Genomic DNA, 25,909 nt, shown 5'->3' with positions numbered 1-25,909 from the left:
CTGGAGATGCTTCAGTCTCTCACACCCCACAAGGCCCTCCATTCAGTTTGCTACACTAACCCAGAATGTTTTCTTTGCTTTCTCATCAGGAGCTTTGCCCAGCGCTTCCCATTTCACCTGCACTTGGCCAGGGCCGTGGTTGCCCTCCCTGCTCCATCAGCTCCTGAGCAAGAGTGGTCATACACCTGAGTCACCATGGGGAAGATGGACAACACTTCTGTGGAGCTGAGCTCTCCCTCCGAGGTGAAGCAGGCAGCCCTGGAGGACTCAGAGCCCATTACCCCCAAGGCCATGAGCGCCAAGAAGAACAAGAAGGAAATCCCAGACAGAGGCTCCTGGAAGGGGAGGTTTGACTTCCTGCTGTCCTGCGTGGGCTATGCTATTGGGCTGGGCAACGTCTGGCGCTTCCCATACCTCTGCGGCAAGAATGGAGGAGGTGAGGCAATGTGCAGAGCCTCCGCTTGGCCCTCGGCGGGCTTTGGTTTGGTGGAGTCTGGGGAAGGGGCTGGTTCCCCGGCTGAGGACACTCCCTCATGATGGGAGCGGTTGAGCTGTTGGGTGGGTAGTCTCCACAGCCTGTGAGCTGTACTAGCAAGTGCAGGCTGGGAAGAAGCAGCACAAAGAAATACAAGGAGAAGTTTGCCTTTTGCCAAGCTTCTGAAATCCACATTTGCAGAGCTCCAACAAAGTGTCTGGGAACCTCATTTTCTGACAAGGAGGGGTATGCAAAGAGACACCCAACTGGATGCTGGCACGTTCCTAGGGAAAGCATCAATTTATATCTGCTAATGATGAGTTTCTCCTCTGTCTAGTGTATTCTCAGGGGGCAACAGTTTTGTGTGTGAGTCTGGGTGATGCCTGAGGAGTTCTGGCTAGAAGATTTGCGTGGGCTATAGTGGGGTCATGTAGACATGCATACAAACACATACATGTACACAGGCACGTGTGACTGCCATCATCCATGGAAGGAAATGAGCTGCGAGAAGGGTCACAGTTATTGTCTCCATCCTAACATTTGTAAAACAGCTCACAAGATGGGGTGGCCACTGGTGGCAGTACTTGCAGTGTAGCTGGCAGCTGGTGGCAGTACCTGCAGTGTAGCTGGCAGCTGGTGGCAGTACTTGCAGTGTAGCTGGCAGCTGGTGGCAGTACCTGCAGTGTAGCTGGTAGCAGAGCTCTCCTCTGCAGACAGCTAGCACCAGCTTTTAAAGTTCTTTTTGTCTTTGCACCATCTCTCCCCTCTCAAGTGCTGTAGGATGCTCTTCTCCTCCTGTCCTGGTAGAGAAGAGAGTGATACAGCCCTCCACAGCAGTCTGTCCCTGGAGCTCCACAGCCTTTAGGGGAGCCTTGGCCCCTTCTCTGAAGCAGGTGGAATGCTTCCCAGTGGGAGATTGGACAGCTCTCCATTTTGCCAAGAAGGTATCTAGCTCAGTATGTTGTTTTGTGGAGGTGTGTGAGTGTGCAGCTGAGCCAGGTGAAGCTCATAGGAACTACCCAGGCCTACCCAGGGCAGCTGGTGCCACCATTGCTGGAGCTGGGGGGTAAGACTGCCACAGTTATTTAGCCACACTGGCACCTGACTGCTCTAGCTCTCCTCATACAACACCAGCCCGGCAGCTAAGTCCCAGCACCAGTTTTTAGCCTGTTCTCTACCCTGTGATTGCTGCACCATTTCAGACACACTGGATTTCTGCTGCCCATGGCTGTGTCTCCTCACACATAAAAGTGGGGATGATGATGTCTGTAATTTGATGAGAAGTCTTATGAAGCTAAAACCAATCCTGTTCATAGTCAGCTGAGACAGAATTGTGGAATCACAGAATGCTTTAAGTTGGAAAGGTCCTTTAAAGGTCACCTAGTCCAACCCCACTGCAGTGAACAGTAATATCTTTAATTAGATCAGGTTGCTCAGAGCCCCATCCAACCTGAGCCTGAACATATCCAGGGATGGGGCATCCACCACCTCTCTGGACAACCTAGGACAGTGTTTCACTACTCTCATCGTAAGAAATTTCTTCCTTGTATCTGGTCTAAATCTACCCTTCTCTAGTTTAAAACCACTATGCCTTGTCCTGTTGCAGCAGGCCCTCCTTGAAAAGACTGCCCTCACCTTTCTTATAGGCTCCCTTTAAGTACTGAAAGGCCATAATTAGATCTCCCCAGAGCTTCCTCTTCTCCAGGCTGAACCACCCCATCTCTCTCAGCATTTCTTCACAGGAAAGGTGGTCCAGCCCTCTGACCATTTTTATGGTCTTCCTCTGGACCTGCTCCAACAAGTCTAGGGAGTTGGACCTGTACAGCCTGGAGAAGAGAAGGCTCCAGGGAGGACATTATAGAAGCCTTCCAGTACCTGAAGGTGGCCTACAGGAAAGCTGGAGGGGGATCATTTTATGTGGTGATAGGACAAGGAGCAATGGTTTTAAACCAGAGCAGGGCAGATTTAGATTAGGCATTAGGAAGAAGTCTTTTACCATGAGGATGGTGAGATACTGGAATGGGTTGCCCAGAGATGTTGTGGACACCTCACCCCAGAAGGATTTAAGACCAGACTGGATAAGGCTTTGGGCAACCTGGTCTAGTGGGAGGTGTCCCTGCCCATGGCAGGGGTGTTGGAACTAGGTGACCTTTAAGGTTCCTTCCAACTCAAGCCACTCTAAGTACTACAGGTGAGGTCTCACCACAGTGTAGCAGTGGGGGAGAATCACCCCCATGACCTGCTGGCCATACTTCTTTTGATGCAGCCCAGGATACAGTTGGCCTTGTGGGATATGTTCACACACTGCCGACTCATGTCCAGTTTTTCATCCACCAGTGCCCCCAAGTCCTTCTCCCCAGGGCTGCTCTCAAATCCAAGGCGGGAGGGTGCTGTGGGGGCGTGCAGTGCTGTTCTCAGCATTGGCAATTGCGCACAGAGCGATTTCTGGCCCGGCAGCCACAGGCACACGGAGCGAGCAGCCAGCCGTGAGCAAAAGCGCCAGGCAGGTGAACTGGAGGCTGCCCCCTCCTCCGTGCGGCTCACGGCAGTCTGCACCGGCTTCTGCTCTCTCCCCTACCCTGGCTGGCTGCCCGCAAGCGCGGCCGGCAGCGCAGCCGGCGATAAGGAGCATCGAGTGGGGGCTGCTACTGCTGCTGCTGCTGGGGACGGGCGGCAGAGCTGACGCACGGCAGCGTTACTGCCAGCCGCTGAGCAGCGCCGGACGAGGGGCTCACGGCAGCCGATTCGCGATCGGGTGCGCACCGCCCGGCTCTGCCCCGGGGGAGGTGCCCGGGGAGCACAGCAGACCGGGGGTGCGACTCTAATTTTAGCGTCCCCGCGTGTGCACTGCATGGAGCGCCGCCATGTGTGCGGCTTCCATTACGCACAGGCGGATTGAGCTGAGTGGAAATATCGGCGTCTCGCTTGCCACCGTCACACCGCATCAGCTCACGGCCGAGCTGCTCGGCACCGGGAGCCGTGAGGTGCTTGGCGTTGCGATCGGGCACGCCGTTAGGGAATACTCAGCCAAAGGCACGGCAGCCCAGCGCAAGGCCCATCCGCTGCAGGGAGCAGGCTTGGCTCTGTGTGCCAGGGAATGGGCCCAGCTATGACGAACACCCCTGCCTCTGCAACACTTTCTAACCTCGTGCAGTCCTCCTGATGCCAACAGGATTTTACCTGACTCTAAATGCGACTCAGTAGGTGCTAAAATTGTCTCTGAGAGCCTGAGCTTGAGTAACTTGAGACCTCAGGAGCACTTCTTTAAGCATCGTGCATTCCCATTTACATGTCAAGACTGAGCAGCAGCACATAGCAGCTTGTAAAGCTCAGCTTCTGATCCGTGGGCAGTGTTTGCCATCGTAGGGATTAATGATGGTTCCTTGCTGTATGGTGCTAGGAGCTGGAGATGGCAGGCAGATTTGGGGGAGTGTCAGGTGCTGTGTGATCCTCCTCTGCCTCCAAGGGCATGTGCCCTGTGCAGGCAGGGTAGGACCCATGGACTTTGGAGACAAGTTTGGACTCTCCCAAGGTCACACACAATCATTTGTAGCAGGCTGAGAAACTGAACCAAACCTTTCAGCAGCTCATCCATGGGTGGAGATCAAAGACCATTTCTTTCTTTCTGTGCCAAACATGTAGGTACAGGCAGGCAAACTTTAGGTACAAATATCAGAACCATTTCCCCCTGTGGCTGTACAGCAGCCAAGGATGCTTTGCCTGCTCAGGGACCTGACTGCAGAGTAACAGTGGTGTTGTCTTCAGCTCTCAGTTCCAGGCTATGGTCTGCTCTGTAGAGGATTTTTGCCAAGCCAGGATAAGTAACTCAAGTCCAAAAGTCTGTCTGCTTTTTTCCTCAATAGTCTAATAAAATCTTTCACCTACAAACCATCAGCTGTTTTGACAGAGGTAAGTGAGGTCCTGTGACTGATGATAAGCTCAGTCTCCAGACTCTACGGAGACGCACAGCTGTAGTGAGGCAGCATTCATGCCTTCAGAGCAGAGCCTGCCTTCCTGCAAAGCTCCTAGGAGGCTGCACCTCGCAGGCTGCAGTGTGTAACAAGAGCACAGGGGACATTGCGGAGCAGGCGTTGCTCCTCCCACAGCGATGCTCAAAGCTGTTTGCTCCTGCATGCCAAGCTGCTGCTGGAGCCGAGAGCCTGTGCTTGCACGTCAGCTTCTGATTCAGGCTCATGGTCATCGAGTTCCTGGCCCGGAGCATGTTTTCTCCCTGCCACCTGCTGCCAGCTCGTCTTGCATGCAGCCTCCCATATAATCCCACACCGGGTGCTGACGCCTGCCTCTCCCAGCTGGGCTCAGCTCCCTGCTTGGCAGGCAAGAGTCTCCAGCTGGGTGTCCCCTGAGCCAGCATCCCTGGCTGTGCCTCACTGCTTCCCTGCCCTCAGAGAGCAGCTGCTGGAGCCTGACTCTGCCTGGTTGAAGCTGGGTTGCAGCTTTCCAGACTGGCTTTTCTTGCTGGCTCTGTGTTTGCTTTTCCACTGATACCTGGAGAATAAGACTTAGACTGACAGCTCAGTGCAGAAGCCAGTGCTGTTGGGTCACACAGCCAGCTGCTTCTGAGCAAACTGAGTGTGTCCTCTCTCTTCCCAACCAGCATCTTCTGCAAAGAGTTTGCCCTGCTCTGGAATGATGGCATGCTCCAGCATGTGCTCCAGGGTGGTGAAACACTGGAACAGGTTGCCCAGAGAGCTGACAGATGCCCCATTCCTGGAAACGTTAAAGGTCAGGTCGGATGGGGCTCTAAACAACTTGATCTCGTTAAAGATGTCATTGCTCACTGTGATAGGGATTGGACTAGATGACCTTTAAAAGGTCCCTTCCAACCCAAAACATTCTTGTGTTCTTTGATTCTCTATATGAAGAGCCTGGAAAATAAGCACTGTCCCAAGTCCTAGAAGTCAGAATGACCTGAGCATGTACACCCTTCAAATCACACAAAAAAGCTTTCCTATTCCATTTGCTCTTGTAATAATGGGGTGCAAGTAATGCCTCTACTGAACAGCTGTGCTACCTCATTCCTAGTGAGATTATTTCCACAGGGTCCATAGAGAAAATGAAGTAAGCATTAGCCAGTGCCAGATACTCCTGTGTGCTTTTCCCTCAAGGTGAAGAACTGGGAGCTGCATGTGAGGCAGAAAATGCTGACAAGCCACCACTGTCACTGGCAGTCAGGTTTGTTGTCACACTGGACTTAGCATTGCCTACACACCTAACAACAAAGTGAGGCTGACATCACATAGCCAGTGGATGTGTATTTGTGCTACAGATACCCATAGTGATAGGAACAGGTAAGGAGAAGAGAGTAGGAGACTTGCTGAGCACACCAGCTGCAAACTGCCACCTCCAAGCAAGTCTGCTCCTCATCCCCTGCCTGGGTGCTGCAGGATAATGACCTACAGCTGGAGGCATTTGCTCGTTGGTAAAGCTGACCCCTCTGATAACATTGTTCTTTCTTCCAGGGGCCTTCCTCATCCCCTATTTCCTGACGCTGGTGTTCGCTGGTATTCCTCTCTTCCTGCTGGAAACTGCTCTGGGCCAGTATACCTCTGTTGGTGGGCTGGGAGTCTGGAAATTAGCTCCTATGTTTAAAGGTACTGTGCTGGAAATTCATGAAGGTGATGACACACAACTACAGGCAAAACTACGTCAGTGGTTTGGGAAGCAAATCTCTGGGGACTAGGGTGGCAGGTGAGGGGAGTTTTCCCATGTATCTTTATCAAGATACTCTGCCCTAGTGAGACCTCACCTGGAATATTGCATTCAGTTCTGGACTCCCCAGTTCAAGAGAGGGATCTGCTGGAGAGAGTCCAAGGGAGACTACAAGGATGAGGAAGGGACTGGACCACTGCCTGATGAGGAAAGGCTGAGAGCCCTGGGGCTGTTTAGTCTGGAGAGGAGAAGACTGAGAGGGGATCTGATCAATGTCTATCAATAGCTGAGGGCTGGGGGTCAGGAAAGAAGGGACAGGGACAGCCTCTGCTCACTTGTGCCCTGGGATAGGACAAGGGGCAATGGATGGAAACTGCAGCACAGGAGGTTCCACCTCAGAATGAGGAAGAACTTCTTTACTGTGAGGGTCCCAGAGCACTGGAAGAGTCTGCCCAGAGAGGTTTGTGGAGTCTCCTTCTCTTGAGACTTTCCAGCCCTGTCTGGGTGTGTTCCTCTGTGACCTGTGCTGGATTCTATGGTCCTGCTCTGACAGGGGGGTTGGACTGGAAGATCTCAAGAGGTCTCTTCCAACCCCTAACATCCTCTGATCCTGTGATCCTATCCTTGACCCTGATGTCCACAGTCACTATCATCAGCTGACTGCTGTTCAAGCAGTCTTGCATGGTGAGAAGGCATTTTATGAGCAATAGGGGCTGTGATGGATAGGTTCTGGCTGCACAAAGCCTTCCCTAAGGCTCCTCATATGAGATCACTTTAATTGCATAGGAAAGCTGTAAATAAGGGACATAAACCAGGAGCAGTATTCTGGAACACAGCAGTGATTTAGAAATTATTTGGTTGTGGGAAAGAAAATGTCATCCACTGAGTGACCAGATCCTGTTTTCAGGGAGCTCTGTCCCTGAAGTACCTGTAGCACACTGAAAGGCAGCACTCTTCACTCAGTGGGGATAAGTGGGTGGGAAGTGTACTGCAGACTCCCTTGCTGACCAGCTCAGTTTAGCTGTACAACCTGACACAAATTTAGTTGTGATGTTCTTGAGTGTAGTTGGGCACTGGAGACCTGGATTGACAGTGTTCTCTGCCTTCCTTCCTAGGAGTGGGGCTAGCAGCTGTGGTTCTCTCCTTCTGGCTGAACATCTACTACATTGTCATCATTGCCTGGGCTCTCTACTATCTTTTCAACTCTTTCACCACGGTGAGTCACAGACATGCCAACAGGGTCCCTACTCTCTGCTCTAGGAGGAGTAGTTGTTTGTGCCACAGACCATCCAGTAACTGCTTGCAAACAACCTTCCTCAGCACCCTGCTGGTCCCTTCCCAAAGAGCTTCATCAGCCCTGGAGGCAGTGGTGTAGTGCCGATGGACACCAGTGCTGGTCCTCTAGAGGGGACGATGCTGTCCCCTCCCTGGGAACTGTGGCTAATCAGTTCATTCTTTAAAACCCCACCTTGTGTCTCTGTCATATTTCTAGTGCTTTTGTAAAGCTAAGTGCTGCACACTTCTACTCCTGGCTTTGTCATAACCTATTCCTTTAATTAGTCCTCATTTACACCTCTGTTTATAAATGAAATCCCAGATTTTTTTCTGATGGAAAAATAATTCAGCAAGCATTTAGACATCTGCTGTGCCTGCCCCTTAGTGATTTATTTCAGCCCAGTAGCTGTAAAGAGCTGCTGGAGCCACTGCATTTGCTTCAGTGCAATTAGCTACTCCACAGTGAAATCACTGGCTGGGTGCAAATAGCCTGAGTGGCCACTGTGGTGTCCCCACCTGCTCCTCGCATGGCCCTGCTGCCAAGCTCAGTGTGCTCATTAAGAGATATCATTGGCTGGAGTGAACTGATTTAGATGTGGGGGGAAGGCAGCACTTAAAGGCACTGATGCCACAAGGCACTGAAAACACAGATAAAGGGCTCTATGTTTCATAGATACAAATATCTTAGGGCTTTCTTCAGCTGGAGCCTGAGCTCTTATCTGCAGTGGGGAATCACCCAGCATAGCCATTCTGCATTTATCCAGGTGCACTGCATTTGGGAAGTGAGACTGGCACACGTGGAGACATATCTGAGATGGTCTTGTTGGTTTGCCTTAGCCAGGGCACTGCAGGGCATGGGTGAGTTGTCCTGCCAGCTCACACAGCCCCTGAGGCTGTGGTTTCATTGCTTGCAGTGCCAAAGCTGATCCTATTGAATCTGTAATGATGTGCTGCTACCTGCAGTGTAAACACCTCCCACCAGCTCCTTTGTGCTGCTTAGAATCAGGCCCAGGAACAGCATCAAACAGCTCTTCAGATTTGCTGCTGGGCTTGTGTTACAGCAGTTTATTTGTGCAGACAAGCCCTTAGCCCCTGTTCTCAGTGCCACACTGCTTTTCTGTCATTGAAGCTTGATGTGAAGGAGAGATAAGGAGCAGATGGGTATTTGTGCAGCAAATTTTAACCACTTATTGAGTGACAGCCAAAAGGTGCCATGATCATAAACACAATATCCCCCCTGCAGCTATTTTAATTAGTAGCTATTAATTACCAACAGTTAATTAGAAATGGCTTTCTATCTGGGGAATTGCTTATGTTTTATTAGAGCTACGCTGTGGTCCTAATCATGCCGTTTCCTGGAGAATCTGTGTCACGCTTATACCCTTAGTTTGGAGAATGGTGCTGTGCTTTGGGCTGCAAGGTTCCTGCTCACACAGGGGAGCTGCACATCCTGGTTAGGAAAAAGTAATAACCAAAAAATAAAATTCACCTTACCAGAAGCCAGATTTTTGCTTCCCACTGCTGCCCTCAGGAGACGTCACACTGATGCTAACGCTGATGTCTTTGTGCTGGCGCAGGAGCTGCCATGGCAGAGCTGTGGGAATGCCTGGAACACCGATCGCTGCTTCTCCAACTACTCGCTGGATGACACCACCAACCTCACCAGTGCTGTCACCGAGTTCTGGGAGTATGTCCACAGCCTGCCCACAGCAGCTCTCACCCCTGCCCATCTCCAGCATGCCTACTTGATGGGGCTGTGCCAGTGCACGCTGGCCCCTTTGCTTGGACAGCCCTGGCAGGGGTGGGCATGGGTGTGGGGTAGGCATGGGTGTGGGGTGCGCTGCACAGCCACAGCTCAGGTGGATAGAGATCCTTCCTGCATCAATGAACCTCGGATCCCTTTAGGGTTTTGCAGGCTCTTGTGCTTCTCTACACCCTCTGTGCCCTTCACCCTCCAGTAGTCTCTGGGGTCTCCAATCCCCCTTCCCCCAGGGGTCAGACCTGCCCTAAACTCAACTTCTCTCACCCTAGGAGGAACATGCACCAGATGTCTGGGAGCCTAGGGGAGCCTGGCACCATCCGTTGGCCCCTGGCCGGCACACTGGCCCTGGCCTGGCTGCTGGTCTACTTCTCCATCTGGAAGGGTGTGGAATGGACAGGCAAGGTATGGTGTGAGGGCTAGGTGCATCCATGCTGCCTCTCACTGCTCAGGTTTCTGCTGCTGAAACACCCTCTGGGCTCAGTTTCATTTGAGATCCTGCAGCTGAGGATGCCCTGTTTCAGGTCAGAATAACAGCAGATGCTCTTAAATGTGACATTTACTTTGCACAGTTGTAAAAATTGCTGCTGTGTTTGTGGTGATTTTCCTTCTAAGCTCTTCCCTGTAAAGTTGCAGGTCTGAGTGCTCAGCCTCCATGGGAAGAGATTTGGAAAGGGGTTTTTAGAGACAGCCCTCAAAGACAGTGAGACCTCTTCTGGGCTTGCTCTTTTGAAAACAATTGTGTCAAAATACTGCCGTGGGAAAAAACCCTTCCCACCTCCCTTGAAAATGTGCCTGCTGCCCTTTAGGTACTGGTGGCAGACCTTTAGATCAGAAGCACCTTGTCACTGTGCAGGAACTCAGGCTAGCACAGCAGAAGAGCCATTGCTTAGTTCAGTGACACAGCAATGCTGAGATACTGAGATGTGTTACTCAGAGCACAGTGTGGTACAGAGGGACAGCATTATGAAAGGAATGATGTAGAAGAGAGATCAGAAAGACTTCAGGTGCAGGTCACCTAAGCTGTTAACTTCCCTGGTGGCTCTCAAACAGGTTTTAGCTAGACAGCCAAAAATCAACCCCTGTGATGAGGAATGCAGGTACCTGTGAGCCCCTGAAATGCAAAGCAGCAGTCAGGATGACTCACAGTGATGTGCTGGCCTGGAGCTTCAGCTCTGCAAAATATGATGGCTTGAAGGGATTACTTCTATGGACTAAATTTATCCCTTGCAATTCCCTTGTCTTTGGGCAAGTCATCCAGACTTGAGCATGCTGCTCTGCCAGTCAGTGTGTCCTTGTGTGTCATTGGCAGAGAAAAGCTTCAGTCAGCCAGCCAGCCAGGAACAGTTGTGGTATCGGGACAGTGAGGTGCTGCTGACAGCAGCTGTGTCCAGTGAGCTGCCCCTCTCACAGGGGCACACACGAGATGAAATGCCATCATGGGCAGGAAAGCTCCTGGGCTGATGGCAGACCTAAAGCTGGTGTCTTTTGCAGGTGGTGTATTTCTCTGCCACCTACCCCTACTTCATGCTCTTCATCCTGTTCTTCCGGGGAGTCACTCTGCCGGGAGCCAAGGAGGGGATCCTCTTCTACCTTACCCCTGACTTTAGGAAGCTCTCTGACTCTGAGGTCAGTATCTAGTGCAGAAAGCTCTGATTTCCCACTTGCCTCTGCATGAGTCCTCCCCAGGCACTTCCCTTGCATGTATTAAATACTAAGTATAAAATGGAGCACTGCTCCATCCAGGCAGTCACAACTCTCGCAGACTGTGACAAAGCTGGAGGGCAGGGCCATCATGAGTGAGAAGCTGTGCAAAAGCACTGCTGTGGTGTAGGCAGGGGTCTGAGAAACCAGCCCTTCTGGTTGGGACATCCCTCTGCAGTGGGAGTGCCTCGTTTCACCAACCACCCTGTCCCAGAGACAGGACAATGCTCTGGCACCAGTGTGGGGAGCTCAGAAGCAGCATGAGCACCACAGGGCATGTGGCAGCAGTTTTTGGAAGTGTTGAATGGTGGCCAGTGGCATTGCCTTGTCAGTGGAAGCACACAGGGCACCCAGGAGGAGCAAGGAAGCTTGCAGAGGTACAGTTTTTTAGGAGACACAGACTCTGCCTCTTGCAGCAGTGATGCTCTCATGGTTCCAGAGGTCACCAAGCACTTGTGAGCAGGGGCAGCTGAATACCCATAATTTTCAAAGGGGTCTTAATGATCCCTCTTTCCAGAAACTTACTGTGACTGTGCTGCATTGGCTGTAACACTGGGAACAGGAATCTCAGGCTCAGGAGACTTGCTTGAAATACTATGCAATTGAAAAATGAGTAGCCTGCTCTTCATCTGCCATTAAGGCACTGAGACCAGCTTTGCAAGCTGCCATCTGCAGTTTTTTGCAGAAGAAACTGCATGTTGAATAAAACCCCAGATATGCTAGTGAAAGAGGAATAGAGGGAATGAGTGTGGGCCATGGGACTCCAAGGGAAACATCACCCCTCAGGATGCAGCTGTGAGAAAGCAAACACACACAATCCAGATGCTGTGTGAGTCCCTCCTGACCTGGGCTGGGGGCCGAAGGGCACTGTTCAGAAATGAGAGGGACAGACCATTCCTCCATCCCCAGCCAGCTCTGCAAGAAGCCTGGAGCCACAGGCTTTAGAGACCTGGAGATGTGCATCTGGTTCTGGGTCAGACTGCACACCTGATGCTCTTGCCAGAGAGAAAGGATGCAGACCCAGCCCAGTGCGCTGCACAGCCAAGTCCCCTCCACAGGCTGCACCCAGTCCCCTCACTAGCTCTGCACTGAGCTGCTGCAGGGGAGCTCCCACTGCACTTGTCTCTTGGCTCCTCTGCAGGTCTGGATGGATGCAGCCACACAGATCTTCTTCTCCTATGGCCTGGGGCTGGGCTCCCTGATTGCTCTGGGGAGCTACAACACTTTCCACAACAACGTCTACAGGTCTGTTGGTTTCTTTCCAGCCTCCTGCATGGTGGGGAGGGAGAGGGTCACAATGAGGTGCCTGATCTCTGCCATCCTCCTGGTGGCAAGCCTAGGGGACATGCTGCAGCTGTTGGAGTGCAGCTCTCCCATTTGCACAGCATCTAACACATCATCCTGCTGCTTCTCCAGGGCACTGGAACAGCTCTCCACAGGACCTGGCCTTTTGTTTACTCCACCCCACACTCCTGACTTGTGGTAGGAATGTGCAGGTGGTTTCTTTCCCTTTTTTCTCTCTTCCAGAGACTCCATTATTGTCTGCTGCATAAACTCCACCACCAGCGTATTTGCTGGCTTTGTTATATTCTCTATTGTTGGCTTCATGTCACACATCACAAAGAAGTCCATCTCAGAGCTGGCCTCCTCAGGTAAGAGAAACCCAGGGTCAAATACAGCAGCAGCCTCTGAGAGGAACTTTTCAGTGAGCATGGGATACTCCCAGGCCTTTCCTGACTGGGACCCAAGTGTCCAACCCTTTTTTGCATGCCCTCCCACCAAGATGGGTCTCAGGCACCTGTGGCTTATGTTTACCACACTTTGGCTGCAAGGGACATCTCCACCTGCTTTTAATCTTCACCTTCTTTTAGTGCTGCAGTATGGTGTGCTCTTGATGCAGTGAAGTACTTAGGCCATTTGCTTTCTGAAACCTTCCTAAGGAGAAGAGATCCTGCCTGTGTTTACAGTAGACCTGCTCAAAATTTGGAGCCACTCTTCCCTGTGAAATTTTGAAATGGTAATCTCAGAGTAATTTTTTTTTCTCTCGGATGAGGCTGCCTTTTGCACAACGACATGATGTGAAATTGCTGTCTTCACAGAGAAAGCTTTCATCTCAAGGAAAAATAACCACACTTGTTATGGAAAGAAAAAAGACATCAGAAACGTTATAGCCAGCTCTGAATACCCATTAAATTTTCTAGGAAGGTGCTCCAGCTGTATTTGATAGCAGTAATTTGGTGACTTCATTGCTTGTGGGAAAAGACAAAGCACATCTCCAGTCACTTCTGCCTGCCTGGGCAAGGCTGTGCCATGGGCGAAGGCTCAGGGGTTTGGCTCCGGTATTCAACACCTGCACTTCCTGACTGTGGTTTCTGTCTCTGTTTGACTGTGACCCTTAGGTCAGGCTTCCCATGAAATGCTTTATGAACATGGACTCCTTCTTCTTCTCGTTGCCACAGGCCCCGGACTGGCTTTCCTTGCCTACCCGCAGGTTGTCACACAGCTGCCCCTCTCCCCTCTCTGGTCAATCCTCTTCTTCTCCATGCTGATGATGTTGGGACTGGATAGTCAGGTGAGACCACCCAGGGGCCAAGTGGGGTAAGATATGAAAACGTCTTTGGAGACGATGTAGTGGTTGTGTCCCCACAGGGACAGTACTGAGCAGGGTCTTCTCTTCATGGTGAGATACAGCTGCATGGAACAAAAACTCCTCTGTGTGGTCATTCCTATGCACTCTTCCCTGCACTGGCAAGCGTGGCAGTACCTGATCACCAGTCCTTTTGCTGCTGTCCATTAAAAATACTGGTAATCACCAGCTTCCAGCAGCCCAGCAGAACTAATTAGCCTTGAGAGAAAATCACCAGTTCCTTGAAGGATGAGAAGATCTTTGGAAAGCTCTTCTCTGTTCAGATGAACTTTTGGCCCTAGCAAAGTGCTGGTGTTGCTGTGTGGGCATAGCATGTCCCCATCTTGCTGGCTGACCGTAGGAGCTGAGCTCACAGGCTCCAAGTAAAGCTAGTGGGAAACTAACCTTGCCAAAATACTTGGGGGGAAAGGAAAATATTTCTTTCAGGTAATAATTGCTGTGTTCTTGTAAAATAGGATTCCTCCCACTCCCAAAATAGGTATTTGAAATAAGGGAAATCAGCATTAACTCCCTCTCTTTGTAACTGCATGCTAATAGTTTGTGCTCGTCACAGTTCTCTTTGTGCTTTGTGAGGAGCTCAGTTTGAATGCTTTGAATTTTCTTACTGTGTCACCTTAGCCAAACTGCATTTCCTATGAGTCAAGAAAATCTCATTTCTTGGCTTGCTTTCTTAGGTTAGGCTAGAAAGTCTCTGTCCTCTCTAATTCAGTGGCTGGGAGAAGCACCTTTGCACAGGGCACCAGTCTCCAGCCAGAACCAGTGCTCTGGCACACCACTGACAGGTTGCACTGAGAAAAGAAGTGCTGAGGCACTGGGATGTGGGAGCTGGGGCTCTCCTGTGCTGTGCAGATATTGGTCTGATGAAGCATTTTGCCACTGTTGTTGATAACAAAAGAGACTCTGAGTGGATCTGAAGCACCCTGGCCTGGTTTGTAGGTGAGCAGGGGTAGAGCAGCAGAAGGAAAGAGCCATGTCTTGTGGAAAGCTGGTGCCTGGGTGCCATGACTGCTTCACCTTCCCTGCTGACTGTAGGGAGGTCAGACTAGATGACCTTTGGAGGTCCCTTCTGGCCTGGAGTGTTCTATGATTCTTTCAGTCTTAGAAGATATTGGAAGGGGAAGCAGCTGGATGTGGCAAAAGGTCTGTACCCTGCTCCCCCCCGAGCCCTCACAAAACAGAACCAAATGCTGGTGGTCTCTGTATTTTCATGAGTGATGCTACTTCTGGATAATTCAGCATTAAAGTATCTGCCTAGTGGAGCAGTCAACTGCAGTGTGCCTTTTGAGAGCACCAAAATCAGAGGTGGCTCCAAAAGGCTGTGCTTGGTCTGTGCCCACATGTGTTCTCCTTTTCGTGTGAGCCACCGGTACAGCATGGGCACCCTCTTGGCTTGCAGGTAGTGTTCATAAACCTAAGGCTAGTTCCTAACCAGGCTCAGGTACTTCTGAAATGTCACACCTGCTTTCCAAGGAAATCCAATCAACTAAGTCTGATTTTCCATCGTGGCAGCTCTCATAAACATTGTCAAGCTCAGATCTGCATGGCCACAGGTGTTCCTTGGCACAGCAGTTCAAATAATGACTAAATGTTCCAAAAGAATCTACACTGAGAGAAAAAAAATCATTGCCTTCCATGGATTATGTACTCAGCGCTGGGAAATAATCTCAGACATAGTAGTAAGGTCTCTGAGTATGGTGTGGAATTTATTTGCTGCAATCGCTTCTGAAATACCACTTGGAACTTCCTAGGTCCCCTCTGACACCTAGGCTCGGAGGGCAGGCAGTCTAAGGTTGAGTGTGCAGGGTGGGAAATGTGGACTCCAGGCCAGCCAGGGAGCTGCAGTCCCTGGAGTTGGAGATGTGAACCTCCTCCAGGCAGTATCACCTCTGAATTCTGAGACTGGGCTGAAGCAGCTCTCAGTCAGTGGTGTGAAGGCTGCTGCCTGTACTGTGCCTAGAAGAGGCAGAGTGCTGCTGTGTGGTTCTGTGCCTCACCTGGGACAGAGCCGCGTCATTTCGGTAGGAGGCAAAGGGATTTCAGTGCCTTTGTAGCCGGGTTCCTCATCATCCATCTCCCTGATTTTTCCCTCTGTGCTTTCCCTGACTTGGCTTTCCTCTTCCTACATCCAAGGGCTGTCAGCTTTACTCCTTCATGTTGTGTCAGACTTCCTTTTCTTCACCTCTGCTCTGGTGGACACTCCTTACATCCCCGCTCTGCCCCTGACCACCCCTAGCTCCCCTCTGAACCCTTTTCCCTCTCTGCCTTCCCCTGGCTCCAGCAGCACCTGGCCATGCATCCAAGTGGAAAGAATAGCTTTTGGTGGTGTTTTTTTGACACACCAGCTCTTCACACTCTAGTGCCGACTTAGTCCTTACTCTTCCAGACAACGAGCTGGGTGGGATGGAGTAAAAAGCTCTCTGTCAATGAGTATAAGGACAACTTAAGCCATGCCTGAAGTGCCTTAAGAGCACTTGTGTCCAACATAAAAGGCTCCGCTCCTGCAGCTGAGCTCTGATACTCTGGGAATGCCAGCTTTCTACTCTGCACTCTGGGGGTATAAAACCCTGGGCAGAAAGATCTCCACAGTTCATTCTGTTCACATGGAAGCCAACCCCAGCAGCCCAGATCTTGCACTGTCCCTGCCCAGCTAACAGGAACAGCACAGACTCTCCACATCTTCCATACATCTTTCCAGCCCTCTGCTGCTCTTCTTAGCCTGTATGTCACTATATCCACCTCCATCCAGGGTTTCATTCTTCCTGTTTCCCTCTTCAAAGTCAAATCTAAAAGTGCCAGCACTTTGTAGAGTGCTTTCTCAGAGACACAGTGGTCCCTGACACCAACAGCAAGGAAACCTCTTTCATTTTGGTTGCACTGGCTTCTTCATTTGCTGAAGGTGAGGAGGGAAGCTGGGAGCTTGCTGCCTGCATAAGTGTATTAGTTTTGGTTAAATTAACGAGGTGAGAATTATAAAATATAGTTATTTTTATTTTCCCAAAACCCCACCCCAAAACTATGTACAAAACTGATAGAATTGCTTACAGGTTCTATTAGGTCCTGAATTCTTCCAGGATGCTTAATGGCAGTTTGGATACAATTTAGAGAGTTCAGAGACTGGAAGAAGCTATGACACCAATAGCTTCACCCACTTACAAACCAAAGGCCAACCAATAACCCTTAGGAAGATATGAGCAGGCCAGGGTTTACTCACGAGGATTAAAGTGGGAATTTGGAGATGGTCCCTAGCTCACTCTCTCTGCTGACAGGCTCCAGAAACTGTCGGTTTGTAATCCAGTTGGAGGCTCAGGCTTTATCCCAGGGCTCTGGACCAGGCACTGGAAGCAAGGCAGGACAGTCGAAACGACAAGGCTTGAAGTGAGGAGAGGCTTCAGCAGATGTGAGCAAGGCTTGAGCAAGGCAGATTTGAGTGAGGAGGATCTGAGCAAGGGGATCTGAGCAAGGGGATCTGAGCAGGAGCCCCCAGGCTCCCCAGACACTTGTATATATACAAAATGCCAGAGGTCACTTGGTCCAGTGGGCACTAAAGCTAACATGTAGCCACCCAATGGAAAGCCTTCTGCCAGGCTATGACCATAATAGGCAGAGGCCAGGACCTCGTATCTGGGGCAGCTTTCATGCTCTGACCCCAGCTGGGCATCTTGTTTACCAGACAGGCAAGGGCCTGTCCCTTTTGTTCCTTTTCCCACCTTGCCCTGTTGTTGTGGCACGAAGGAGGGGAGAGAAAGGACCTGTCTAGACATCTTGAGGCCTGTCTGGATTTGTACTGGGCCATGTGTCATGGCCTACCACCACAATAAGCTTCCTGGCATTTCTGCTAGAGGCATGATGTGCTCTCTGGGAGCGGTGTGATACCACAGGGTTTCTGTGAGTGAGATGCAGAAGTGAGTCTCACAATGTAGTAAGAAATTGGGGGGAAGGATGCACTTCAAATAGATACAACCAGGCTGTGCTCATGCTATCCAGCAGAACTGAAGGAAAATTGATTGGAAAACTTGATTGGAAAACTGATTTGATTTGCTTGTGGTGACTTCTTTATGTTTTCTGTGAACTGCAGAAAGCACCAAGTGTTTTCAGCTCCAGAAAGACCATGTACTGTGAGTATGGGCTTCTAGTGTGCTACATGCCTTCAGCTCAGGAGAGGGAAATCAAGTGAAGGGCTGGGAAGTCAGAGATGTGTGGCTGTCCTGGACATGGCTGTGACCTTGGGCAGTGGCTAATGCAGCTCTTCAGTGAGTGAGTCAGTCCTTGAACAGCACAAGCACTGCTGCAAAAGGCTGAGAAGGGCACCATGGGAAAGGAAGAGCAAGCAAGCTCCTGCTCCTGCTCCTGCTCCAGCAGCAGAGAGCCCTATGGCTGTGGCTGAGCCTGGCAGCACGTAGGAGCAGAGCAGTGGTGGGGAGGTTGTAGAGAAGGGGAAGAAAAAGGAGGCTTTCCACAGGAGGAGAAAGCAGACATTTATCTCATCTCATTTTAGGCATTTAATCCTGGTGCTTTTAGCTCCCTCTATATTCAGCAGTGGGAGAGAGGCATTTTCAGAAGATGGTTTGGACCAATTTTGTGCAGAGCTGCTTCCTTTTCTACTGTCTGCAAGGAGCATTTAAAGCAATGAGTCTCTCAGTATTGGAGTTAAATGCAGGAGGTGGTGCTGTCAGGCTAAGATCCTTGCATGTGTGTCTTTGGTGTGTACCTTTTGCTGTAGTTCTGCACTGTGGAAGGGTTCATTACAGCCCTGATGGATGAGTATCCTCACCTCCTGAGAGCCAGGAAGAAGATCTTCATTGCCATTGTCTGTTTCATCTCCTATCTCATTGGATTCTCCAACATCACCCAGGTACCTCCATGCATGGCAACTTTCTAGCCACTCTGGCATAGCACAGCAGCACTGAAAGCTGTGGGAGAAGTGGCAGCATCCAGAAGAGTCATCCTGCTGCTGAATAAGCAGCCATGCTCATCACCTCCACATCCTGAGTCACTTGGGAGGGCTCCACACCTTTTACCCCCATCCTGGTGTCAGTCTGCCTTGGCTTTTTGCTCTTTGCACTAGGGGCTCAAGCCAGCAGAGCCCAAGCTGAGGGAACAATTGGCTTAAGGTAACATAAAGACACCATTCTGCTGGGACTCTGATCCCCTGGGTCTGGAGCCAAGGATCCTGCGTGTGGAGGTTAGGGCTGAGCAGAGCACAGTAGGAGGCAAGACAGCAAAATTCCTGGGAGAGGCAGAGCAGACTAAATTAAGTAACTCCATCTGAAACAGAGATGATTCACTGCTAAATAAAACCCTGGCTAAGTTATTTCAATCAATGTTTTAGGCAAGATTAGAGTTGTGGGCATTGTGGGTCCTGCATAAAAGTCTGCATTGCTTCTTGACCCCTCATTCTCTGAGTGCCCTTCATGACTTTTCTCCTCACCCCTGGCCATGCCAGAGCAGGTTGGCTAACTGCCTGCAAGGGCACATCAGTTTTGCTGTTGGGAACCAGACTGCAATGCTCTGCTGTCCAGGAAAATTAACATTAAAGCTATCAGACACAGATAGCAACAATCCAAGCCACCAGCTGATATTGGTGACCATAATCTATAATCTGTAACTCCTTGGCTCTGGTTTTGTCTCCTCAGGGTGGCATTTATGTCTTCAAGCTGTTTGATTACTACTCAGCCAGTGGCATGTGTCTTCTCTTTCTTGTCTTCTTTGAGACCATTTCAATTTCCTGGTGTTATGGTAAGCACAAAAGACACTGTTCCTTTGATTTCTCCATAGACACAAGGAGTTATTCCAGAAGCCTCCCACAGGGGAACTAATGGACACTTTGCAACTGAAAATACATAAGGGGGATAACTGCAGGAAATTCAAAAAGCAAAACCACAAAACAAACAACCAAAAGCCCCAGAAACAGAAGGTTGTCATCTCATGGCTACAGGACATCACAGAGACCTCTGCACAAAGTGACAGGTGCCTCAGGTTCTGCCCCCAGTCCTTCAAGAGGACACCAGAAACATGGAAGCTGCTAGCATGGATTTGGTTTTGTGCCCCTATTTCTCCTTGATAATGCACATCATTTTTCACCCTCTAGCTGTGGCCAGCCTGTTGTCTGTCATGAGAAGGGGAGGGAAGGGATCCATCCAGAGGGACATGGACAGGCTGTAGAGCTGGGCCCAAGCCAACTTCATGAGGTTCATCAAGATCAAGTGCAAGGTCCTGCAGCTGGGTCGAGGCAATCCCAAGCACTGATATAGGCTGGGAAGGGACTGGCTGGAGAGCAGCCCTGAAGAAAAGGCCTTGGGGGTGCTGGGGGATGAGAAGCTCAACAGGAGCCAGCAGTGAGCACTTGCAGCCCAGAGAGCCAGCCAGAGCCTGGGCTGCAGCAAGAGAAGTGTGGCCAGCAGGGCCAGGGAGGGGATTCTCCCCCTCTGCTCCACTCTGCTGAGACCCCACCTGGAGTACTGTGTCCAGGTCTGCAGGAAGACAGGAATTCTGGCAATCCAGAATCAAAGCATGAAGAATCCTATCTCCCTGTAGGGTATGACTGGGCTGGAGCAGCAGAGCCACAGCAAACAGCATAGAACTAGATGACCCTGCAGACAGAGTACCCTTCCTAGCACAGAGGGAGGTGTTTAGTCTCAGTGGCACACTGAGTTCTGCTTCCTTGCCATGAAGGAAATCCAGTGACCAATGAATCTCTGTCACCCCCACCTGAAGCTCTGCGTCCAGTTCTGGAGCCCCTATTACAGGAAAGCTCTGGAGGTGCTGGAAGGTGTCCAGGGAAGGGCCATGAGGATGAGCAGAGGGCTGGAGCTGCTCTGCTATGGAGACAGACTGAGAGAGTTGGGGTTGTTCAGTCTGGAGAAGAGAAGGCTCTGAGGAGACCTTCTTGTGGCCTTCCAGTATCTGAAGGGGGCTACAAGAAAGCTGGGGAGGGACTTTTTAGGGTGTCAGGGAGTGATAGGACTGGGGGGGGAAATGGAGCAAAACTAGAAATGGGTAGATTCAGATTGGATGTCAGGAAGAAGTTCTTCCCTGTGAGGGTGGTGAGACACTGGAACAGGTTGCCCAAGGAGGTGGTGGAAGCCTCATCCCTGGAGGTTTTTGCAGCCAGGCTGGATGTGACTCTGAGCAACCTGATGTAGTGTGAGGTGTCCTTGGCCATGGGAGGGGGGTTGGAACTGGATGGTCCTTGAGGTCCCTTCCAAACATGACAATTCTATGATTCCAAGAGGTGATGGCCATGGTGCTCAGATGGGATGCTTTTTCCAACACTGCTTTCTTTGTGTAGGTGTGAACAGGTTTTACAGGAACATTGAAGAAATGATTGGCTACAAACCTTGTGTTTGGTGGAAGATCTGCTGGGCCTTCTTCACTCCTCTTGTCTGCCTGGTAAGACCTGGGGCATTCTATCTGCAGGGGTACATCCAGAAGGTCCTCTTAGTTTGCATGGGCTGTAGAGGAGTTGATGTGGGGTCATTGCTTGTCTGAGTAGTCCAATGAAGAGGGAAATCAACAGTGTTCCAGTTCCAGCTATTTACATAGGGTAATGAGAAATAATATGAGACCACTTGGTGGGCTGACAGCATCTAGGCTAGTTTAAGGAGCTGTGAGATTTTTGGGAGCTGAGAGGACAGTGAATGTGGAATGGATGGATGGAGCTTGGTGTTGCATGATTTCATCTGCACTGGCTGGTTGTCTTTTCCCAGGGGGTGTTTTTCTTCAGTGTGGTGGAAATGACCCCTCTGACCCTGGGAAAATATGTTTATCCTGCGTGGGGCCAAGGCATTGGCTGGCTCATGGCTCTGTCCTCCATGCTCCTGATCCCAGGGTACATGATGTACTGCTTCTTCACCTCCACGGGGACCCTCCGGCAGGTACGAGCAGCTTCACCACTCCGCTTCTTTCTCTGCTTAGGGTAAGCCTCCTGCTGAACTGAACCTGAGAACTAAGCAGGCTCTGCTTTGACAAAACTCTCAGAGCACTTCAAGGTGGTGCTCCAGGAGCTCTGCACACCTGCAGGAGGGCTCAGATCAGCTCCAGTGCACAGAATGGCCTCCAGCGGCACAGGCTGGAAAGGAGCTCCTGGCATTGCTAAGCACTAACAGCTCTGAGTGGCTGGCAGCGCTGCTGAGCAGCACACAGCTGGCTGCATCTGGCCAAGAGGACAGACTTCATTGAGCTTTGTGTTGTCACCACCACTGAAAGGGAGCCCTCTTTCCCTGGACATCCCTTTGGTGCAGAGGACTGGAGCCCTGTAAGAGACTGGAAAGAAGTCTTTGAGGTTTCTTAACCAAGAGAAATGCCAGTCCCCAGCAGTGCCTGGCTGTGAGCAGTGGTTACCTGGCAATGTCTCAGCAGACTGATCAGCCTCCAGGCATGAAGCTTGGTGTACCTCAGGACTAGGGCCTGCTAGTGACAAGCATGCACTACAGTGATTCATCATGTGCTTCATGAAGGGCACTCAGAGAAAGAGGGGTCAAGAAGCAATGCAGAATTTTATGCAGGACCCACAATTCCCACAACTCTAATCTTGTTTAAAACATTGTTTTAAATAACTTAGCCAAGGGTTTATGTAGTGGGGAATGGTGATTCTGTCTGCCACACCTCATAACTACTGCCCAGATCTGATTTACAGTGCTTTCAGTCTTGAGAGCACAAAGTCTCTGTCTCAGAACCACAGAAACATTCAGGTTGGAAAAGACCCCCAGGATCACCAAGTCCAACCCAGAACCCTACTCTACAAGGGTCACCCCTAAACCATAGCCCCAGGTACCATATCCAAACCACCTTTAAACAGATCCAGGCTTGGGGACTCCAACCACCTCCCTGGGCAGCACATTCCAGTGTCTGACCACTCCTGCTGGGATAAAATTCTTCCTACTGTCCAGTCTAATCCTGCCCTGCTGCAGCTTGAGGCTGTTCCTTCTTGTTCTATCACTAATGACCTGTGAGAAGAGACCAGCACCAACCTCTCCACAACCTCCTTGCAGGTAGCTGTAGAGAGCCAGGAGGTCAACCCTCAGCCTCCTCTTTTTCACACTAACCATCCCCAGCTCCTTCAGTCACTCTCCATCAGATTTATTCTCCAGACCCTTCACAGCTTCCTTGCCCTCCTCTGCCCTGGCTCCAGCACCTCCACATCTCTCTTGGATTGAGGTGCCCAAAACTGGACACAGCACTCGAGGTGTGGCCTCCCCAGAGCTGAGTCCCAGGGGACAATCCCCTCCCTGCTCCTGGACACAGCATTTCTGATCCCAGCCAGGATGCCTTTGGCTTTCTTGGCCACCTGGGCATTGCTGGCTCCTATTCAGCTGCTTGTCCATTAGCACCCCCAGGTCCCTTTCTGCCAGCTGCTTTCCAGCCACACTGCTCCAAGCCTGTGGCATTGCTTGGGGTCTCAATGCAGTCTGCTGCAAGCTATGAGTGTTAAGAAGTCACTGCAGAGGTGCTGACTTCTGGCTTTTCCAGGACAACTGCAACCGACACTAGACACCATTTCAACCCCACAGACTTAGTTCATGGATGCTGTGTTCTGGCTGGAGCTGCTGGACTTGGGTCAGCTTCAGGCTACCCTCTGAGGTCAAGTTGCTGGTGAATTTGGCTTTCCTTCCACCCAGCTCTCCATTTGGATGGGCTTTGGTGGAGGAACTGGGTGAGTCTGGTGTTTCAGATCTCTTTTCAGTTTCTGCTCTCTCATCTGAGGTAGAGTTTAGGTTCTTTCCTTTTTGTGTTGAAGACCAGCAGCCATGCCAATAGTAGCTCCTTTCTCAGATATTTCAAGGTCTCCTTATCCCCTCATAATATGAGTTGGAAACGTGAAGGACAAGGGGAGACTGGAAATACAACCCTTTGTTTAAGCTCAGTCTTGCCTCCACTAGGGGTGGTGAATGTTTTTCCTTGACATCTGGGGGCAGCTCATGAGCAGGTTTCCACCCATTGCCTCAGCACTTGCAAACCAGCAGTGCAAGTCAGCAGTGGCTAGTGTGTACCTTCTCTGTCCCACCCTGCCTCTAACAGAACCCACGCACATCAGACCCACAACTCCTCCCCACTGTCCATAGAGCCAGGAGTGAGCAGCAGATGGCCACAGGAAAGAAGTTGGCTTCTGTGTGTGTGGGTTTCAGAGAGACAGAATTTTTGGCCTCTTCTATGCTCAGATCCTGGATTAGTTTGTAATAGAGCTGGAGGGAAATTAGATGGCAGTGCTGAATAAAGTGGTTTTGACAGACAGGGAAGATTACAAGTCATTTTGATCCTACTGAGCATGAATGTGAGGGGGAAAAAAGACCATGAATGGCAGAAGCAGTACAGTGAATATTGCAGGGACTGCACCCAGCAACAGCTACTTCAGAGAGCAGGAGCTCATTTCCCTCTGCACAAAAGAGCTTCTCCCTGACTTGGTGCTGTTCAGGTCTGTTCAGGTCAGGCTCTATCCTTTTCTTCAGTGCCTTCTTTTCTGCAGTTTACAACATTAGTCCCTCTCTGACATGCAAAAGTGATTAATTCTTCTTCACTGCTGATGCTCAGTCCTCATGCCTCCAGTAATGCTTTGCCCCTCCCTCCATATTTTCCTGGGTCCTTGCTTCACTTTACGTGGCTCTGCAGCTTTCATTTGGCCTGCTCAGTCTGGCAGGAGTTGCTGCTGGTACAAAGGTTTGTGGAGGTGGCCTGGCCTGCTCTCTATCAGCAGCACAGACCATAGCCTGAGGTGGCTGGTTAGTGACACTGTAACCAGCCCTGGGTGAGGAAATGATGGAAGCTGGAGAACAGCTCTGCTCCAAAGCCTCTGCCACTGCAGCTCTCTTGTTCCTGCTGGCAGCTGGCGTTGCTCAGTAGCAGTGTGCCTGCTTCAGGAGGGCAATTCCTGTGCTGCAGATCCAAGGAGGAGCTGCTGTGCTGTGTGCAGCACCCAAGCAGAGGTGACTTGCAGAGGCTTTCAGTGGATTGCTGAAAGGTGCTGGAGGAGCAGCTCCTGCTGCATGCACTGTCCCCTCATCCTGGAACTGGGGCCACCTCTGAGGCTGGGGGTGAGGGTCTCCACCACCCTCTGCTGCCGCTGGCTGACATTCTCTCTGCTTTCCTTCCTGGGTAGCGTTTCCAGCAGATGACACAGCCCAAGGCAGAGCCGCACACTCAGAACAACGGCCTCCAGCCCAAGACATCCTTGAACGGGAGGCTCTCGGATGCTGCCGTATAGGATGCTGCCTGGACCTCCTCACCCTGCCCTGTAGCTTCCTGTGCCACATTGTCTCTCGAGCTCCTCCAGCACAGCTTGCCATTCCTAGCTCCACAGTGACTTTTGCTTGTTGAAAGAGGGCCTGGTGGAGGAATCCTCTCACATATCCTCCTCCCAGCCCAGTTTCCCAAGGCCCTGAATGAGCTGCCGCCCAGGGGGGTTGGGTGGTGACTGTCTTTGTCCTGCAACATCCTGTTCCAGGCTCTCAGGGAGGAGCAACTGGTGCCCAGGTCTTCCTTCTCTTGATGAGACCTTTCTAAAGAGCTTAGACTGATTCCTGACCAATTCCCTGTCCTGCTTTTTGCCTTCCCATATGAACCTCGGCAGAGCATAGTATAGAGCACAGCTGTGTTGTCACTGCAGAGAGCCAGCTGGCACAGGTTCAGATCCCAGGTGATTGTTGGCTGAGCCAGCACAGACCACCCCTAGCACAGGCATAACTGAGAGGGGCCTGGCAGAATGAGGGATGCCACTGAGGGGTCCAGTGTTCTGGCAGCTGTAGGTGGCTGTAGCTAAGGCCTATAGCTGTAGCCCCCAAACTGGAGAAAGGGATCAGGGCAGTGCATGCCGCTCACAGGTGCCACGTTTCGGCCCTGTGCAGTGTCTGTTTTCATTGCATCCATTGGGCCTGGCACTGTGAGCCAGGAAGCCTTTTAGTTCTGCAGCACCCTGCCCTCTGCAGCTGTGTGCAGTAGGCACTCCCTGACCCTAAAAGGGGTAGTTTAAAAGGGTAAGAGGAGGGCTCTTTGCTAGAGGCTGTCCTAGTCTCCTACACTGACCGCTCTCAGCTGGAGTCAGCTTTGTGCAGAGGCAAGATGCCTGCTGTGTGACAGGGGACATTCCAGCAGTGTGCACCTTTCTTCCCCAGCTGGAGCAAGGTAGCTCTTGCCAAATACCCTCCCTGACTGTGTCCCCAGGTGGGAAGCAGTAAGATGCAGCATAGTGCCAAGGAGTGGTTCAGCTTATGCTTTGTTTCAGGACATGGCAACACCTAAATCCTAGCTGGGGGAAGGCAGGAACTCCTGGGGGTAACTGGTAGGACACAGTCACCAAGCTCACAGCTGTGAACCGGCACTGGCTTCCCATGGGAAGCATCTGAGCAGCCAGCTGCTGCTGCTGGAGCATCCCAGCACACACATCGCA

The 25,909-nt window shown here is 51.1% G+C and overlaps 1 protein-coding gene across 1 annotated transcript; it reads left to right on the top strand.

Annotated features, from left to right (window-relative positions):
• Positions 1 to 195: 195 nt before the first annotated feature.
• On the top strand, positions 196 to 24,727 carry LOC128971421 (sodium- and chloride-dependent GABA transporter 1-like). Its single transcript, XM_054386968.1, has 14 exons — positions 196 to 436; positions 5,956 to 6,087; positions 7,261 to 7,361; positions 8,998 to 9,107; positions 9,452 to 9,584; positions 10,674 to 10,808; positions 12,025 to 12,128; positions 12,411 to 12,535; positions 13,343 to 13,455; positions 18,251 to 18,382; positions 19,164 to 19,266; positions 20,819 to 20,919; positions 21,237 to 21,404; positions 24,623 to 24,727. Exons 1-14 carry the CDS (start codon positions 196 to 198, stop codon positions 24,725 to 24,727), a joined length of 1,803 nt encoding a protein of 600 aa, XP_054242943.1.
• Positions 24,728 to 25,909: the final 1,182 nt, after the last annotated feature.

This window comes from Indicator indicator, chromosome 14, assembly GCF_027791375.1.
Source record: "Indicator indicator isolate 239-I01 chromosome 14, UM_Iind_1.1, whole genome shotgun sequence".
Taxonomy (NCBI): Eukaryota; Metazoa; Chordata; class Aves; order Piciformes; family Indicatoridae; genus Indicator; species Indicator indicator.
This window is presented reverse-complemented; position numbering and strand designations above follow the sequence as displayed.

Coding starts and splice junctions, on each gene's coding strand:
- LOC128971421 (XM_054386968.1), top strand. CDS start 196: ATGGGGAAGATGGACAACACTTCTGTGGAGCTGAGCTCTCCCTCCGAG. Junction 12,536..13,342: donor CTCAGAGCTGGCCTCCTCAG/GTAAGAGAAACC, acceptor TCGTTGCCACAG/GCCCCGGACTGGCTTTCCTT. Junction 18,383..19,163: donor GATTCTCCAACATCACCCAG/GTACCTCCATGC, acceptor TTGTCTCCTCAG/GGTGGCATTTATGTCTTCAA.